This window comes from Nyctereutes procyonoides, unplaced genomic scaffold (assembly GCF_905146905.1).
Source record: "Nyctereutes procyonoides isolate TBG_1078 unplaced genomic scaffold, NYPRO_anot_genome, whole genome shotgun sequence".
In the NCBI taxonomy this organism is placed as follows: Eukaryota; Metazoa; Chordata; class Mammalia; order Carnivora; family Canidae; genus Nyctereutes; species Nyctereutes procyonoides.
In genome coordinates, this window is record NW_026575146.1 from 84,802,224 (window position 1) to 84,820,627 (window position 18,404).

The window sequence follows — 18,404 nt, forward strand, 5'->3', positions numbered from 1 at the left end:
CCCGTCTTGGCCTTCAGACACCTTACCGTGGTCATCAACACACAGGCAGGGTGGGGGTCACGCACTGTCCCTCCCGGTTCTTTGGTGCCTGCATCTCCAGGTTGCCGGGGCACCTGCCAGCCTGCTTCCTCTTGGGTGGTGGGTGTGTCACCCTGCTAGGCTCAGTTCCCGAGCGAGAGTTCTGGATAATGCCTGGCCAGCGGTCAGAGCCCCGCCGCCCGTGCATGGAGCCCGGCCCTACAGCAGTGAGGAGGGGAGCCCTCAAACAGAGCCCCTGGCCCCCATCCACCGGGAGGCATGAGCTGAGTTCTGAGCTGTCACTGCTAGGTGTTTTCAGAAATCTACCCAGTCCCAGGGGGTCCCTGCCACGAGGCACGGCAGGCTCGCCCCTCAGCCGGGGTCAGTAGCTGGACAGGGTGTTCTGGCTTGGGCCGCTGTCGGCCAGAGCCCGGCTCAAACTTCTGGGAGGAAACAGCCACTCAGTCCCCTCTTGAAGCCTCAGTCTACTTTTCTGTTGGTGGAGATAGTCCTCTCCTCCGAGAGGAGCTGCACGGAGGGGCAGGAGAAACGTGTCAGAAACGCAGGTGCGAAGCTCATGTGCCCTTCCCCGGGGGCCTGGACCAGCAGAGTGGGGCCTGGAGCATACAGGGGAGGACACCCAAAGTGGCTGCAGCCTCCCAGAGTGTCTCATAGTGGCCGAGGGGGTACACCTGGCACCAGGGAGATCTCTTCAGGTAGATTGTCTCGCCCTGCCTCCCCCCACTGTGCCCCCAGGTAGGCGGTGGGGGGGGGGTCCAGGTGCAGAGCCAGAGGGATTTAGAAAGTGGGGAGTGGCTGCCTCAGACTTGGCTCAGCTGGAGACTAAGGAAAGAGAGGGGCGGGCCCTGCCCTCAGCCACGCTGGCCCCAAAGAGAGACCGACCACCTGGCGTCTCCGGGACTTTCGCCTCCTGAAACCTTTCCGAGTGCCCTTTTGCAGCCCGTCCTGCCTGCAGGGCCAGGAGGTGGGAATCCAGTCCCGGGGCAGAAGCAGAGACCGGGCCACACGAGCAGACGTTAGCTGTCCCGAGGCCAGCTCTGGGCTCCTGGAGGGCCCCGCGGCAGTGCCGTGTGGCCATGGGGTGTTCTGCTCTTGAGCTTGGCACGCCCCGGAGCCGGCTGCTTCTCCACTCTCCTCCTCCTCTGCCCCCAGTACGGTGCTCGCCCCCTGACAGGCTGGTCGCAGCTGTGTTCCTGCGGTGGCCGCTGCTGGGGTGGGGCTCGGCTGACCAGGGCGCGACATGTATCAGGTCTCCCCGTGGCGCAGGTGTGACCCGGCCCCCCTCCTCGCCCCCAGGAGTGCACGGCACCTGCGTCTCCTGCATCTCCTGCTTGCAGCTGAGACAGGAGCGATCCAGAAGTCCCGTGGATGTTAATGCCAAGTCCAAATTGGTGATTTTATTTTTCTGGTGCTAACTTTGAAATGTAGCCAGTAGAATAATTATGAGTTTATTATAGTCAATTTATTATGCAGCATTTAGAGCAACATGTTTTGTTGATTACTGCCGTTGCCAGACTGCTGGCGGCGCTTAGAATCCCTTGTTTTATTGAAATTGATCCGCCGCGCGCCTACTGTGTCCGGTAAATAATAAATCACTCTGTTACCCCAACATAAAAGCCACGATGCTTCATCATAAGGTACGAAACCAAAACAGGAGCCAGCGCAGAGCTTCCCCTGGAGCCGAGTGCCTCCCAGGTGCCCTCCTGCTGCTACGTTCTGGGTCTCCGTCCCTTGAAGTCAGGTGAAGATGCCCCAGAGATAGTTGGACCTTCAGGAGGGGGCTGTCTGGGGCCCCCGCAGAGCCTGAGGCAGATCGCTCTGGAGCGCTGAGGCCCATTCTGTGTTTTCGGGCCCCGCGCCGTCCCCCAGGTGAGTGCCAGGTGCGGTGTGAGGCTGGCCAGCAACCCCCCACCTGGGCCTCTGTCCCTCCACCACCAGCCCCTGCCGGGGAGCGAGGCCACAGCTGCCGTGGCGTCAGTCGCTGCCCCGTGATCAGGGGCTTGTGAGTCCGCACGCTGGTCTCCCTCCGTGTGAGCCTCGTCACCTGGAGCCTCGTCACCCACTCTGGGGCCGCTGCTCATTTCCCTCTGCGCGATGCTGCCCCACCTGTTCCGCGTGACCCACGGATGGGGAAGCAGACTTTGATGTGGCTTCCGATCCTGCGGGCCCCGCACCGGCGCCCTCAGAGCCACAAGGCCTCTTGTCGGGCCTGCTGGGGCTTTGCCCTTGGCCCTCAGAGCCTTTCACGAGTTCTCCAGGGGCCCACCCCCCGGTCACTGCCCTAGAGGAGCCAGTAGTTGCTTTTGGGGGGTGTTTAAGGCAAGTGCAAACCTTGTAGAACGGTGGCAAGAGGATGGTACGCTTGCTAATTCACACCCTTCGCGTGCTCACACCAAGGATGCCGGTACTGTGCGTGGACATCCTCTCTGGTGGGAGCCCCAGGAGGCCCCTCCCCACCAGACCAGCCCCAGCCAGGTGCGTGTGAGCACAGCTGTCGTAAAGACCCATGTGGCGCCCGTGTACTGCCCTGGCTTCCCAGAGCCAGCCTGGGCTCCGGAAAGCAGAGTCCCCAAGGTGGGTGGAGGTGCCGGGGGCCAGTGCGCCACCCACGGGCCAGCAGGGAGCCCCACCCACGGGCCAGCAGCGAGCGCCACTGTCTGCCTTCAAATCCACGGGAAGGCAGTGCCCGGGAGCCGGGCCCTTGTGCTGGACGCACGGGGCTGGGGCTGGCCTTCGCAGCCCTCTGGCCCGCCCTGTGCCCCTCGGCAGGATCGCCCCAGGGGCAGAGGCGGGAGGGGTCCAGGCTGTGGGAACCCAACCGTGGGTTCGGATTTGGAAAACAGCTCGGACACCCCTTCTCCGCTCCTCTCCTCTGGCTTCCACCATCTGATCAAGGAGCAGGGAGAAGGTTCCTGAGGTCGGACGCCCTGTGTTCCTCCTCAGAACCTTCTAGAGCACCTGTCTAAGGACGCCCGCGCCTGGGTGGCCTCGCTGCAGGCAGGATGTGGCCCGCGGGTGCCGAGCCGGACATCCCAGCGCTGGCCAGAAGAGGGCAGCGTTGTCTCAGGATGTGTGGTCGGGCCTCCTCCCTGCGTTGCCCCTGGGGCGTGGGAAGGGGCGGGGGGGGGGGGGGGGGCGCCTGTTCCAGCCTCGTCCCCTCTGCTGTCAGGGCACAGGGCCCTTATTTCTCCCTGTCCCGGTCACTGCCCTGCCGAGCAGCAGAGGTGAGGACACAGCTCACGATGACCAAAGCCCCACTTCTCTTTGCCCGGAGAAATAAGGGTTTTCCTCCCAGGGAAGCCCCTGGAGCCCCCTGACCCGCTGCTGGTGTGTCATTGGCACATACCGCCGCCCTGCCGCCCGTGTCACACCCCCACGCTGCCCCGCCCTTTCCTTCCGTGGATGAAGGGACAGGCCTGTGAGGGCTGGTGGCCAAGGCAGGCTCTTCCCTGGCTGGTCCCCTTCCCGCCACCAGTGCCCCTACCCCCACCCCCCCACCCCCACCCACCCCTTTCTGTCTGTGTCTCATTCCCGGTTCATTCCGCAGGTTTGACTAGATGTTAAACTCCTTGGGGGAGGTCACCCTACCTCACCCCTCCGTCCCAGGCCACCGTGCCCCGGGCAGCAGCCTGCATCGCAGTGGGACACCCTGCCCCCACCCTGCAGGCCGCGGAGGTGCCCCGTCACTCAGCCAGGGCCCCAGCAGCGCCCGTGGTATCTCACAGGCTGTGACGGGGGAGCCACGGGGGAGCCACGGTGGGGGGGGGGGCAAACCTGTGTCTCACGGCTCCCCCCACCCCAGCTGGTGCAGAGCTGGAGGGAGGGAGCCTCCAGGCCCCACTCGCCCTGGTGCCTGGTGCCCTGGTCGACTTCCGAGAACGAGCGTCCCCTCCAGGGCCTGCTCCCTGGTGCCAGGCCCAGCCCAGACCCCTCCCCCCTTGCTGTTTCCTGGGAGGAACACTTGGTGTTCACCCAGCAGCCCCCTCCTGAGGATTCGATGGCCTCAAGGGTGTGCCCAGGCCACAGGGCAAGAGAACACTGGCAGCCTGGACGGCCAACTCAGTGGCCGTTGCCGTCGGCCTTCTGTCCCTGCGAGAAGCACCCTTTACGTTCCGGCCCAGTCCCACGTGTGCACACCTACCCCGACTATGACCAGGACCCCCTCCTACGTGGCCTCTGTGGGTTCTGTGTACTTTACATTCTTGCCTGTACCCCACTCGGCCAGCGCCACCACCCACGGTCTGGAAAGCACTGGTCCAGACAGCCTGGGTGCTCCCAGACATCACGGGACAGACGCTGCCTACCAAAAAAGTGAAATGAAGCACGTGCTGTGCTCATGACGCCGACTCAGTCCCTCCCCGGCGGGGGCCACTGCGCTGACGCCAGCGCTCGTCCACTGTGCCTCGTGGCAGCAGCTGCTTGGGTGGACGGTCACTGGGTCCCACCCACACGTTGGGCCACGTGCCCTGTAGTGCCCTTGCTGGGGACGTGGCCCCGCAGCGGTGCCCTGCGTCTCCCCACGCCATCTGTAGAGTGGCAGCAGCAGTTCTTCCTAGATACGCAGGACGCCCCCGGCCCGCGTCTGTTCCTGTGACCGTGTACGCCAGGGTCTCTGGGGCCCGGTCACCGCAGGAGCAGCCTGTGGCTGGGGTGGGGAGCAGGGAGGCCTAGAAGGTACAGGGAGAGGTCTGCTCCAGGCGTCAGCCTGCGGCCTCCAGGTGATGACCTCCGCCCCGCGGGTCATCCGCCCGCTTGGCACTGCACGGGCGGGGGGCAGGCCACGGGCCTCGTCTGAGGGGCTGCCCGCTGCAGTACATGAGCGGGGAAGGCCAGTGGCACGTCTTCCCCTCTCGTGCTGAGGTCTGGAGGGAAGCAGTTTCCTGCTTCTCAGAAATCCCCTGGCCTCGTCGGGAGCGCTGGGCCGGGCACACAGTGAGGTGTGCGGTGCCGCCGCCGGGCCCAGGCCCGTGTGCCCAGGCTTGGGTGAGAGGTGGCCCGGGGCCAGGCCGACGCTCGGGGCGTTGGTGGCAGGCTGGACGCCGGGCGCAGGGAGCCCAGTACACACACCGCAGCGTTTCCCCAGAATGCTCCCCAGGCCTCGGTCCCCGGCCCAACCATCTCGGAGGCCGTCGTCTGCCCGAGGGCCGGCTGGTCCCCGCCGTGGGGCCCGGGGAGCCGAGGGGGCTCGGGGGGCGCCCGGCTGAGCCAGCGGTGGCGGGTAGCCCGGGCACAAAGCTGCCCGGGAGGAGGCAGAGGCAGACACCCTCTCGTCCCGGCCAGAAATAGAACCAGATAAACACGTGTGAGCGAAGAGACGCCAGCGTATTGCTTGGAGATGGGGGACTTCTCCCCAGATGTCTTAGATTATGACACGCATTTGCTGGGCCAAGGATGGTAGCGGCCCGGTGGGTGTCCCCAGGCCGCCGGGGAGGAGGAGGATCCCGAGCGCTCGGCGGAGCCAGAGACTGTGACCACGCTCCCCACTGTCACTCTGCGCTCAGAGGACGGCTGGAGGGGACACCGAGGACCTGGAGGAAGATGATTTATGGAAGCGGCTTTCGTCCCCGGATCCCGGAGCGGCTTGAATCTGAATGACTTACGTGTGCAGGAACTCTGAGGGGGATTTTTTTTTTTTTAAAGCAGAGAAAGATAAGGAACTGAGAACACGAAAATAGACTGCAGCCCCGTGCCCGGGCGGCGCTGGGCAGGATGGAGCCGGCCGCCGGGGCGTACACTTCCTTCTGCAGCGAGCCGACGATTCTCACACAAAAAGCGCAAGCGAAGTCTTCTAGAATCCGCACGGGAACGCCAGGCGGGCCGAGGAGCTCCCGGCACGTCCTCCCGGCGTCCTGGCTGTGCTCCTGAGGACACGGGAGTCCTGAGCAAGTTCAGGAGTCTCGTCTGCCCCGGAGGAGCGTCTTGCTGTCGCCGCTCTAGGTGACTCCGGCCCCCGGCGTGCTCTTGCGGCTTCCTCGTTTCTGACATTGTCCAATTTCTGTTTTCCTTTTGAGATGGGCCCGGTCCTGCGGAGCTGTCGGCCCCCAGGAGCCTGTGTCGCCCGAGCCCCCGGCTCCGTCCTTTCTGCGCAGGCCGTTCTTGGACGCTGTGAATCAACAAACCACAAACCATTTTCCTTTGTTGTCTCTGAGGGGCCCCAGTGAGAACGCTCCGCTCCCAGGGTGAAACTGGGCCACGGCCCCACACAGACCCGCTCCCCGGGGGGGCACAGGGGCAGCGTCCCTGCGTCTTAAAAGTAGAAGCGCGGAGGCCCCGGGGGCCTGGGACTGGAGCCAGGACAGGAGGGCCCGTTGCCGGGCTCTGAGCTGCTGGGCCAGCGTTCAGGACCTCACTTTCCCCGCAGGTGAGGGCTGAGATGTGTCCCGCCCTCCCAGCCAGCTCCGGGGGGCCCCGCGTGCCCCGCAAGCAGCTGTTGGCCCAAACCCCCTGTTGCATCTGGGGCCTCCCGGGGCGCAGCTGCCTGGGCACGTCTGCTCAAGGCCTCTCTGTCTTCTGTCGGGTCACCTCCCGGGAGGCCCAGGTGCTGCCCCCCCGGCAGGGTCCCCTACAGTCTGTGACTTTGACCCAGCCCGGAGCTCTGCGCCGTCCTGCTTGGGGCTCTCCCCCCACCCCCCTGAGAATCACCTGAGGTGTTATCTGGTGCTTTTTGCTCTGTTGACACTGTTTATGGTGTTTTGCAATCGGAAAAAGACAGGAGATTAAAAAGTGCTCGGCTGGGGACTTTGGATTCCAGCAAAGCATCCGGGGATCCTGAGCATTTGGGTTTTTGCCTCCAAAATGCTGTTTCTTTGGAGTAGCTGGTGCTGTCAGGCCACAGGGCCCGACTCCCACCCCCCCCCCAGCAGGGCAGGGACCCCCTGCTCTGTCATCGCTGAGGGTCGGGGCCCCAAGGCAGGCGCGCCAGCAGCCCCTGCCATGCCTGTTGAGCGGCTGTGCCCACCACGAGGACTGCCTCGGGTCTGCCGGGGAGGCCCTGGGGGAAGGCCCAGCTCTGCCCTGCGGCTCAGATTTGCCAGGACTCACGCCGCTGCAGACTGACCCCCCGCCCCCAGGAGGAAGCCAGCCCCGCCCGTCGGCTCCACCCGACTCCGGGTACCCAGAATCCTGGGACCGACGGCCTCCATTGGTTTTGTCTCCACCCGGGTCCTGGCTTGGCCGACCAAGGGCCGGGTGCTGGTGGGGCCCCTCTGTAAGCCTGCTGAGGTGCCGGGGTGGGACGGGATGGGGGGTGCTCAGTCTGTGGGCCCCACTGCTCCCCGCCGGGGAGTGCGGGGGCCCAGCAGCCTCACACACCGTGTCGCATTCCACCACAGAGGGTGCAGGGTGGGATACTTCCTGCGCTTGACCAGTGGGACCCCGAGGCCGCGGAGGCATGGGAGAGGCCCACGCGGCTCCCTCCTCGCCCTGCCCCCGGGCCCTACCACGGGGTGTCCGTCCTCCTGAGCCCCCAGCCTGCCCGAGTGTTCAGCCCCCTCTGCCCCTGCCTGCTGGGCCACCCTGTCCTTCCCTCAGGCCCCGGCGGAGCACATCCGTCCGTCCCAGCGGGGAGAGCCACACTTCCCTCTGGGCAGGGGTGGGGGGGGAGTGGCGCTGGAACAGAGCCACCCGCTGGGTCTCACTCAGACACCAGGGCCCGGGAGAGCTGGGTGTGTAGCTTAGCCCACCTCGTGCATCCGTGGGGGCCTCCATCCCAAGCCCCCCCCCCCGGCTGCCACGAGCAGCGCCGGGCAGGGGAGCCCTGGGGGTCTGTGGGAGTGCTTGCGCGGAGGTGGCAAGGCAGGGCCTGGGCATGTCTCCGCCCCTCCCTCCCTGTCCAGGCGAGGCCCACAGCCGGGCATCCAGAGGCCTGGCCAGCAGAGGCCTCGGGGCCGGGGGCGTGTGTGCAGGATGGGCCCTGCTCCCTCCAGGCTGCCAGCTCTGGGGTCAGAGGGTGGGAGGCCCCGTACTGCTGCCTGCGCTGGCGACCTGGATGGCTCAGGCCCGGCACCCGACACCCCCAGGGCCCAGCAGGCTGCCCTGAGTCCCGGGGTGGGGGCGGGTGGAGCAGGGCCGGGGGCATCCCAACCTCACAGACTCCTCTCCCTGCAGCCTGTTCGACATGGGTGGCGAGTATTACTGCTTCTCTTCTGACATCACGTGCTCGTTCCCGGCCAACGGCAAGTTCACCGCAGACCAGAAGGCCATCTATGAGGCGGTGCTGCGGAGCTGCCGTGCTGTCATGAGCGCCATGAAGCCGGGTGAGGACGCTGGTGGCCGTGGGGCGGGTCCTGCGCGCCACAACCTGATTCCGTCCCCCCTCCACACGCTCAACCAGTGTCAGGTCCCCAGGAGCAGCCCCAGGAGAGGGGGCTGACCCCCGGGGAGGGACAGGGCTGGGAACCGGGGAGCTCGGCCCAGAGTCACCCCACATCCCATCTGGGATTCTCCACCGGCAGGAAGCCCTGCTCGCGGTGGCTGCTGGGGTGTCAGCACGTCCCCCGTCCTGTCCCAGAGCAGGGTCCACTCCAGAGGGAGCTTGAGCACCAGACCAACAGCGGCGTTTGGTCGTGCGTGGGGTGCCCTTGTGTTCAGGCCGCGGCTGGCTTTGGTGGGGGCCGGGTGCTCGCGGCGTTCGGGAACGGTGAGCGGCTGCCGCAGGGCCCTCTGGGGGCCTGGCCGCCCCCCCCTCCAAGGCTGGACCCTCGGCTCATTCTGAAACCAGAGGGACCACGGCAGTCAGATCGGCCTCCCTCCACGGAGCCTTTGTTTAGGTAAAAGAAGACCCCCCAGCTGTGAGAGCCCCAGGATGCGGCCCCTGGGGCTGGGGGCTCTGTGTTGGCTGACCGGCCCCAGGGCCACACGGCCAGATGTGGGGATGAGTTGCAGGTGAGGGACGCTCCGCGACTGCCACTCTCTGAGGCACGCCGAGCCAGCGGGCCCCCAGCGGAGGCGAGGGAGCTGTGGAGGGGTCCTGGAGGCCCCGGGCCCCAGCCCCGCACCCTCACATGTCCAGCGGGAACAGGACCCTGGTGGTCCGGTGATTCCCACAACGGGAACTCAGCCCCCAGAGGAGGACGAGACAGGAAAACCTACAGGTGAAGCCCCTGCTGGGGCGACAAGGTGACAGGACTTGCATGGTTTGGTGGCTGCAGAAGGAAACAGCATCTCGAGCTAACACAGGGACCTTCGGGACGCTTGACGCATGGAGACGGAGAAGTGGGAAAAGTGTGGGAAGGGGTGACCAGTCCCCCTTTTGTGTGAAAGAAGGGAGCGTAAAAGCACCTGTGAACCCACGGGGTGCGGTGTGGGAGGGGCGCTGGGGGCTGCAGGGGGAGCGGGGTCTGACCTTTAAACCGCGGGGCTGTCACCAGCCCGCCGAGGGCCACCACCCATCCTGCTCTCTTCACTCCCTCTCTGCACCTCAGGTGAGAAGGATTTGCTGGGGGGGGGCGGGGGGAGGGGGGAGGGTTGTTTTCTTAAAAGGTTTTTATTATATATTTGGGAGACGCAGGGAGTGAGAGAGGCCACAAGCGGAAGGGAGGAGCAGGCTCCCCAGTGAGCAGGGAGCCCGACGCAGGGCTTGATCCCAGGACCCCGGGAGGCAGACGCTTACCTGCCTGAGCCACCCAGGCGCCCCGGGTTTGGTCAGCTTTGGCCACCACCGGCCAGGGGCTGTGGCGCGTGTCCTGCCTTCTGCAGGGGGACCCTCCCTCCCCGCACGCCTGCGGGACCCAGGCGCTCTCCCTCTGCCTCTCCGCCCCGTGCTCCCCACCCTGTGCCAGTCTGCCCCTGCCCCCGGCCGGGCAGTCACCTCGCAGGCCGAGCAAGCCGTGTCCCCTCTTCCTGGGGTGGACTCTTGGCCTGGGCACGCGCAGCGGGGCAGGTCACCTCCCCGTGGCTGCGAGGAGGCGGCCGGGGCCAGGTCAGCCCCATGTCCCGTTCTAGCGGAAATGCCCCTGGTTTGTGGGTTCCGCTGCTGGGCCAAGACACACACCCGCTGAGACTGCTCGGCTGCTTCCCGCGGTTCCGGGGAAGGGTAAAGGGACACCGGGGGCGCAGCACGATGCCCAGAGGAGCAGCACGGAGGAGCGACCAGAGCAGGCGCAGAACCGGGGTCAGAGCGGGGGCGCCCTCCCGTCGTCACCCAGGCAGCCGGGGAAGGGTGGCCGAGCTCAGGGGACCGGCCGTGCTGGGGTGGCAGCTGCACGGAGGGGCTTCCCTGGCGTCCGCAGCGGGGCAGGGGTCTCTCTGGCTACCAGGGAGCGTGTGGCCTGAGGGGTCCCGTGACGGAGCCTTGGGGTGAAGTCAGCAGAAGCACCTCGGGGTGTCAGTGGGCTGTTCTGTGCTGTCCCTCCAGCCACCGCGGAGGCCTGGCCTCCCACCTCCCAGCAGCCCGGCTCCGTCCCCTCTGTGCTCAGCTGCCGCCCTGGCCTCCCCCCGCCAGGCTGCAGGGCCCCACGCTCCTGAGCTCACACCCCACCAGGGCCCCACGCAGGTGGTGGGGGCCACACACTCGGGGCCCCGCGGCTCTTGGGCCTCCAAGCCGTCGAGTCTGCGCAAACAGCCCCGCCGTCGCTCCTCGCTCCCGTGCAGCTCCTGGCTCTGCTGCATCAGGGTCCTGGCCCTGGGGGGAGCAGCCAATGAGGTGGGAAGCCGACTCGAGAAGCAGACTGCCCCAGAGCAGGCCGGGCAGCAGGAGAAGGGCCTCGGGAGCTGGGCCCGCATGGCCTGCACGCGTCCCCCATGGCCTGTGTTGGGGTGCCCCTGCCAGCTCTGCCTCCCTGGCGGGCAGAGAGGGGCAGGGAGGAGCAGGGAGGGCAGGGGCTGGAGTAGGGGCAAGGGCTGAGGCAGGAGCAGGGGCAGGGAGGGGCAGGGGCTGGGGCAGGGAGGGCAGGGGCTGGAGTAGGGGCAAGGACTAGGGCAGGGGCTGGGGCAGGCGTAGGGGCAGGGAGGGCAGGGGCACAGCAGGGGCAAGAGCAGGGGCAGGGAGGGGTAGGGGCTGGGGCAGGGAGGAGCAGGGAGGACAAGGGCTGGAGTAGGGGCAGGGGCTGGGGCAGGGAGGGGTTGGGGCAGGCCTCCCCTTGGAGCTGGTGAGGGGTGCGAGGGTGTGGCACATGGGGGGCCGGGACCCCGCGCCGCGCAGCCTCCAGGCCTCCTTGGTGGCAGGAGCCAGGGTGGGGAGGGCTGCGCTGCGGCCCCGGCCCCATGTGGCCCCTCTGTCCTGAGCTCCACGTTCCCACCCTCCCTGGCCGCCTTGACTCCCTCCTGCTGTTTGCGGGCGGGAGGGGTGGGGTGTTGCGTGCACAGGCTCCGGGACGCCCGCTCCGCTCAGCACGGAGGCGCCTGCAGCCCGGGGCGCACGCTGCCCCCTGCCCTTCCGCGGGGTGAATGGGTCCCCAGAGGTCCTGGCAGCGGACAGCGCTGTCGGGGGGGGGGGGGGCTGCAGGCCGTCAGCCCTGCGCCAGCTTGGCCTACCGGACGGCTCCCGCGGCCCACGGGGCCTGTGCCTTCCTCGAGGCACCCCCAGGGCCTGGCGCGCACAGGGTCTCCTGAGGCCCATTGTCTTTGGATGAAGTGAGCTCTTTGTCTGCAAGCGGCTGGGAGGATTCCGCTCCGGCCTCCTGGCCCAGCTCGCCCGGGCCGCTGGGGCTGCTGCGCTCCAGGCAGGAGGCCTCGGGCTGTGAGGGATGGTGCTGAGGCTCCGAGGGGCCAACCTGGGCCCAGACCCGCGGGGGGGCGGGGGGGACGGGGGGCCTGAGGGTGCCAGGCGGGCACAGGAGACTGGCCTGGGACTTGGGGGCTGCTCTGGACACGTGCTGGGGCCCCGGGCACCAGGGCTAACAGCCAGATAGTGGGGCGCAAACCCAGATGCTCCCCTGGCACGCGGGGGTCTAAGTGCACAGAGGAACAGGTCGGGGGCGCCTGGGTCCCGGGCCCGTGAGGTCGCTGCACCGGCTGCAGGGGAGCCTCGGGAGGCATCTGCTGGTCCGGCTGGAGCGGAGCCCAGGTCCTGCTCTCAGGGCCCGCGGGCCTTGGCGGGCCCCGGCGGCGCAGCGTGCTGTCGTCTGCTGCGAAGAGCGCCGAGCGCACAGGGAGGGCTTCCCGGAGGAAGCCTTAGCAGAGGCCCTCAGGAAGGATGGCAGCGAGCGCAGGACGCGGAGGGCCTTGAAGAGGTGGTCCCGGCAGCACCAGGGCCTCGGGCCCAGGGGCGGAGGAGAGGAGGCAGGAGAGGGAGGCCAGGCTGCGGAACGGGGGGCTCTGTCCTCTGACCCCTGCTGCGGAGAGAGAGGCCTGGCATCCCAGCCTCGTGCGGGATGCGGGGGGACGGGGCCTCGCAGGGAAGCGGCGGGAGTCCAGGAGAGGTCCCGGGAGAACGGGCCCAGCTCTGCGGCCTGCTGGAGGTGGGAGGGCGGCGGGCCGTGCCGGCCGGTCTGCGCCTGGTCCCCGACGTGTGCCCCGGATGCACCCACCCCGAGGTGCCGGCAGGCCGCTGAGGTTGGGGGGCGCCCGGGCTCCGGCCTGGCCCACGGGAGCCCCCCGGTCAGCCTCCACGCCCCAGGACAGCAACCTTCACACGCTTCGGGGCCCCTGCCCTGGCCCAGGGTGTCGTAACCACCATCCGGGCCAGACGCTGGGGCCAAGTTGCTGGAGGTTGAATCACTGTCACAACCCTAACCACACACAGGCAGCCGCGCGCTGCCAGCCACGGGAGCGTGTGCAAGGCCGGCCCCGCGGAGCGCAGGCGAGGAGGACTGGAGGCGCCGTGGGGACCGCCCGGGCCCTCGCGTCCGGCCCCAGGAGGACGGCGGAGGAGCCGAGCTGCCGGCACGAGCATGATTTATACCTGACTCCCCGCGCCGCGGGGCCGCAGCCTGCTTGGAAGCCGGCCGGGCCTGACGTCAGGCTGCTCCCCGGGCCCCCTCGGCCACGCAGAGCGCCCTCCTCCGCCCTGGGGGTGCGCGGAGGCTCAGGGCCCCGGGGCGGGCGCGGGGGTCAGGGCCGAGCCTCCCAGGCCCGGGGACAGGGTGCGGGGAGTCCCTGCAGGGCCGGCCCCCGGGAGGAGCGGGGACACGGGCTCGGGCTGGAGCACAGCAAACAGCCGGTGTTGAACCGGGGTCTGGCTGGCGAGAGCTTTGGGGGGTACTGCCCGGGCCCCCGGTACATGCCAGGCCTCTGCGGCCGGCTCCCTCGGGCACAGGCCTGGTGGACAAAGGCGTGGGGGGCGCAGAGAGGCGGGTGAACCGCTGAGCTGGGATCCAGCGCCCCGCTCGCCCGTGGGGGGTGTCCGACCATCGGAGGAAAGCCGCCGCCTGGCCCCGCGTCAGGGCTGCCACCTGGCTCCCCCTCGGGCCGCTGCGGGCAAAGCCCGGCCCCGGGATGCCCCTCACCTTGGTGCCTGTGGCCTTGGCGGGTGGAACAGGGCTGGCCTCAGGAGCTGGACTCCGAGGAGGAGGAGGGATGGGAGAGACAGGCCTCGGCCCCTCGGCCTCCCTGCGCCCGGGCCGGGCTGGCCACTGCCCCGTGATGCTTGGGGCCTGGACCCTGCGGATCTAGGAGGCTGGGTCAGCCCAGGGCCCCAACTGTGGGGCCCCTGCCCTGCTGGGGACGGGGCCCACGTGAGGACCGGTGCCCGGCAAGACTGTCCCACAGGGGCTCTCATTTCCCTCTCCCGTCAGCCACAGAGCTTCAGAGGCCGGAACCCCCAGACCTGCTGGCCCAACGGTGGCCAGGATGGGGTCCGTGCAGGCCCCCGACAGCCCTGGAAGCCAGGGTGGGATCCATACATGCCCCCCCATTGCCTGGGACACCAGGATGGGGTCCATGCAGGCCCCCCCACAGCCCGGGATGCCAGAGTAGGGTCGGTGCAGGGCCCCCCATGACCTGGGACGCCAGGGTGGGGTCCATGCAGCCCCCGGACAGCCCGGGACACCACGGTGGTGTCCGTACAGGCCCCCGATGGCCTGGGACACCAGGGTGGGGTCCGTGCAGGCTTCCCCATGGCCCAGGACACCAGGGTGGGGTCCGTGCAGGCCCCCCCATGACCCGGGACGCCAGGGTGGGGTCCGTACAGGCCCCCGATGGCCTGGGATTCCAGAGTGGGGTCTGTGCAGGCACCCCCATGATCTGGGACGCTAGGGTGGGGTCTGTGCAGGCACCCCCATGATCTGGGACGTTAGGGTGGGGTCCGTGAAGGCACCCCCATGATCTGGGACACCAGGGTGGGGTCCGCAGGCGCCCCCATGACCTGGAACACCAGAGTGGGGTCCATGCAGGCACCCCCATGACCTGGGACGCCAGGGTGGGGTCTGTGTAGGTCCCGCCACGACCTGGGATGCCAGGGTGCTCCTCTGCAGCAGCCATCACCAGTCGTGGTGGCTGTGGCGGGCAGGGTGTCGTGGGGATGCCTCTTGGGAGCCAGGGTTGCCCCCCTGCAGAGGGAGCCACAAGGGCCAGCGCTGGGCAGCCGTCCGGCGGAGCTCTGCTCGGGGGAGCGTGCCCCCACCCGGTCTGCCTGGCCCCAGGGTCCCGGCCCACTGGCCTCCGCCAGCATGTGGCCTGCCCCAAAGCCAGCCCTGTGGGGCGGGAGCCTCACCGCCCTCCATCCCCGTCCGGTGCTTGGGTGCCCGGTGCAGGGCAGTGGGGCTGAAGGCGGGGACCCCACGGCCCCGTGGGCAGGGCCCGTGTCCCCCGGCAACGGCTGAGGCTCTGTGCGGGTGGCAGCCTGCGAGCCCTGGGCGGGGGCAGAGCTTGCTCACCCCAAAACTCCGTGCCTGGGACCTGCTCTTCGTGGTGACCTTTGCCTCAGAAACACGGGGCAAGGATGAGCTTGATCAGCAGTCTGGGCCTGGACGTCTGGGCTGCCGTGGAGATGGTCAAGCGCGGCTTAGCGGGCGGGGCCACGGACCCTGCCAGCCAGGCCATGAGGCCGCGCCAGTGCTCCTTCACCCCGGAAACCTTTGCTCCCCACACTGGCCCCAAGGGTGATTCAGCCCCACTTCGGGGTGTGCAGCGACGCCCGCACCCCACAGCCTGAGGCTCTGAGCATTGTCTGGGGCCCCCCGAGGCCGCCCCACGTCTGCTGGGGACGGAACGCCTTTCTCCTCCTGATGCTTGGGGGACCTTCATGGGCTCCCCTGGGCCCTGAAGCACCCACTGGCGGGGGACAGATGTGCCTGGGCGGGTGCGGAGACCTAGGCTGGGCGCCGGGCCACGGGTGACAGGAGCCCGCCCCCGAGGCCCCACCGGGCGGAGAGGAAGGGGCTCGAGGCCCCAGGTTACAGCGGCGAGAGCCCCCTGGAGAGCCGGCCCCGGCCCAGCGCCCTCACCACCCACCTCCGGGGCCTCCCACCTCAGCCGCTGCCAGGGCTTCCCGTGTCCCCCAAACCTTCCCTCGGGGAGCCCCGGCCAGACTGCCAGGCCCCACGGCTCATCGCAGCCTCCTTTGGAGCCACAGGGGTCTGGTGGCCGGACATGCACCGGCTGGCAGACCGCGTCCACCTGGAGGAGCTGGTCCGCATCGGCATCCTGAACGGGAGCATCGACGCCATGGTCCAGGCCCACCTGGGGGCCGTGTTCATGCCTCACGGGCTCGGCCACTTCCTGGGCATCGACGTGCACGACGTGGGAGGCTACCCCGAGGTCAGTGTGGACGCCGGGCTCCTCTCCCTGCACCCCTAGGTTGGTCCTGCTCCCCAGCCGCGGGGGCGGGGGTTCCTAGAGGGTGCCGCCGCCTCTGGTGCCAGATGGCTGTGCTCTGCCTGGGGGAGCACCTGCCCTGCCGGGGGTCAGTGTGCAGGTCCCACAGAGCAGTGGGAACCCCGAAACCAGGTCTTAGTGACGGGGCTGGCCTGGCCACCACCGTGTCCTCCTGGCCCCGCCCCATTCAGGCGGGGACACTGAGGCACTGCCGTAAGGCCGCAGCCCCGGGCCACTCCCTCCCGCCCCCTCCGCGGCCTCCTCGGAGGCCTTGCAGGCGCCCTTGACAGGGCAGGGAGGCCCCTGTGGGCATTTCCAGACAAGGTCCCCTCCCCTTCCTCCCCACGGACTCCTGAAAGGACCACCCAGAGGGTCCTTGCAGCCCGCCTGGGGGAGGCCCTGCCCGGCAGGTGGCCGCAGCCTTTCCGGGCCCGGGTGGGTGGGGGTGAGCCCGGCCCTGCCGCCTGGCCTGGCGCCCAAGGTGCAGGGGGCTGATTATGCAATCGGTGCACGCCCTGGGGCCCACCAGCCAGTTAGCCAAGACTAGGCTTGGCCCGCTGGCTGCAGGGTATTTTGAAAGCACTAAGAATGATTTTTGGGGGGGGGGGGGAATTGCTCAAGAGAAGCATTATTATTCAATTATTTTTTTCCTCAAGTGTAAACAGTTAAATTTGGAGAAACAAAATCAGTTTTAATTTCCTAATTTCTATCCATCACATTGTGTGCAGGGAGCCAAGAGCAGGGCCTTCCAGACATTGTTAACTGAGGTTCGTTATTCATTAGTCGCCAGAGCACTTTTTTTCCACCAGAGAAAATTGGCAGCAAACTGTTTTATCTTTTCCAGTAAGCAGCCCTTTGTGCTCACAGAGTCTATTCTTTTGACAGATAAACATTGTAGAAAAAATATGGCTTTTCCTATAAAAGTCATTTGTTTTATTTGAGGCCTACAGACACATCTGGGTGTCCTCTGCTCAGAGCCCAGGAGGAGTTGAGGCCCCATCCGGCCCGCTGCGCCGGCGGAAGCCGGGGTGGACCCGGCACGGGCAGGGCCCCCGTCCTGCGCCCCACAGGGGCCCGGCCTCACCCAGCCCCGCCCGGGCGGGTCATCTTGGTGGGAGACGTCTGGGAGCTGATGCTGGGAAGGGGTGAGGGTCCGTGGGCGGGGGCAGGCGTGCGGTCCTGCCCCCTGCAGCCCTCCCTCTCTCCCCTCACCCACACCTCGGGGTGAGGGCCTGAAGCGTCCACTGTCCCCCGGGCACACCCAGCGAGCAGCTCGGTGTGGCCACAGGGACTCGGGGGGACCAGCAGAGATGACCTTTCCGGTTGTCTGCATCTGCCAGGCACCCGGCTTTCCCCGCCTTGGGGCGGAGGGAAAGGGACAGGCTCCAAGGGGTGGCAGGGAGGTGAGGGACAGGGACGGGGTGCCCGGGGCGGGCACAGGCCTCACAGGGCAGAAGGGCCTGCCTGTCCCACATGTGCTCCCCGTGGAGCCGGGGATGCGGCCCCAGCAGGGTCGGGGCCACACCCTACCCGGGCCTCTGTGCCCATGCCTCGGTGTCCCCTCCCCTCCCCTCCCGGGTGGCTGTGCCCTGCTGTCCCCGCCCCCGTGGAATCCGGGTCTCAGGCTTCCCTGCGGTGCCCAGCTGTGCAGGCCCGACAGCCTGCGTCCCCTTCCCTGACGGGAACCGCTAAGTGAAGTCTCATGTTCGCAGGCCCCAGTCAGAGGTGGCGGCTCCGGCTCCGCAGCGGGGCTCCCGGGGCCGAGCGCAACCGACAGGCTTCGGGGGGACCCGCGGGGGGACGGGTGGGCCCAGACCCCGTGTGCATTTGTGGGGGAGGGTGCCTCCGCGGGGCCGCCTGGGAGCCCCCACCCGCCGGTGCCCTGGGCGCTCCCCCACACGCGCAGCGGGGGGCACCTGCCCCTCCTGGGGGCCCCTCGGGAAGGCTGGTCGGGCCGCGGGAGCGCTGAGCTGCCCGAGGACGGGGCACGGGACGCCCCGGGCCTCTGCAGAGCTTTCTAGGCCTCCGAGCGCGGCCCGCACGGCCCGGCAGCCGGCCTGGCGTCCACGGGGCTCCTGCTGGGGGGGTCTGGGGGGTGGCCTTCCCGCAGGGGGGGCGGGGCGGGGCGGGGCGGCGAGGTCCTCCGTGCCCGTCCCCCCCTCGCAGGGCGTGGAGCGCATCGAGGAGCCCGGCCTGCGGAGCCTGCGCACGGCGCGACACCTGGAGCCGCGCATGGTGCTCACGGTGGAGCCGGGCCTTTACTTCATCGACCACCTGCTGGACGAGGCCCTGGCCGACCCGGCCCGCGCCTGCTTCTTCAACCGCGAGGTCCTGCAGCGCTTCCGTGGGTTTGGGGGGGTGAGTGCCGACGGGCCCTGCGTCCCGGCGCCCAGACCCCCGCGCTCGCACACCTGCCCCGCGTGCCACGGGTCCCCGGACAGGAGCCCTGCGGGAGGGGCTGGTCCTCACTTCCCCACTTGAGGGGGAACCCCTGCTTTCTCAGGGTCCATCAGGTGCCTCACTCCGCAACTGAGAGATGCAGATTCTACAAGACCCCTGCCCACCCCAGGCCCCCCAGCGCTCCCTGTGGAGGAGCCACCTTGGCCGCAGCCTCCCATGGAGGCCCGGAGGCCCGGAGGCCTGCCCCTTCCTGGGGGGCGGACAGACGGCTC

General features: G+C 68.4%; 1 protein-coding gene across 1 annotated transcript in view; it reads left to right on the top strand.

Moving 5' to 3' along the window:
* PEPD (peptidase D) overlaps positions 1 to 18,404 on the top strand; it is a 109,296-nt gene that overhangs the window by 90,073 nt on the left and 819 nt on the right. The window contains exons 12-14 of the mRNA XM_055309803.1: positions 8,146 to 8,294; positions 15,491 to 15,675; positions 17,899 to 18,090. Of these exons, the coding sequence (XP_055165778.1) occupies positions 8,146 to 8,294; positions 15,491 to 15,675; positions 17,899 to 18,090 (526 nt within the window). The remainder of the gene's footprint in view (positions 1 to 8,145; positions 8,295 to 15,490; positions 15,676 to 17,898; positions 18,091 to 18,404) is intronic.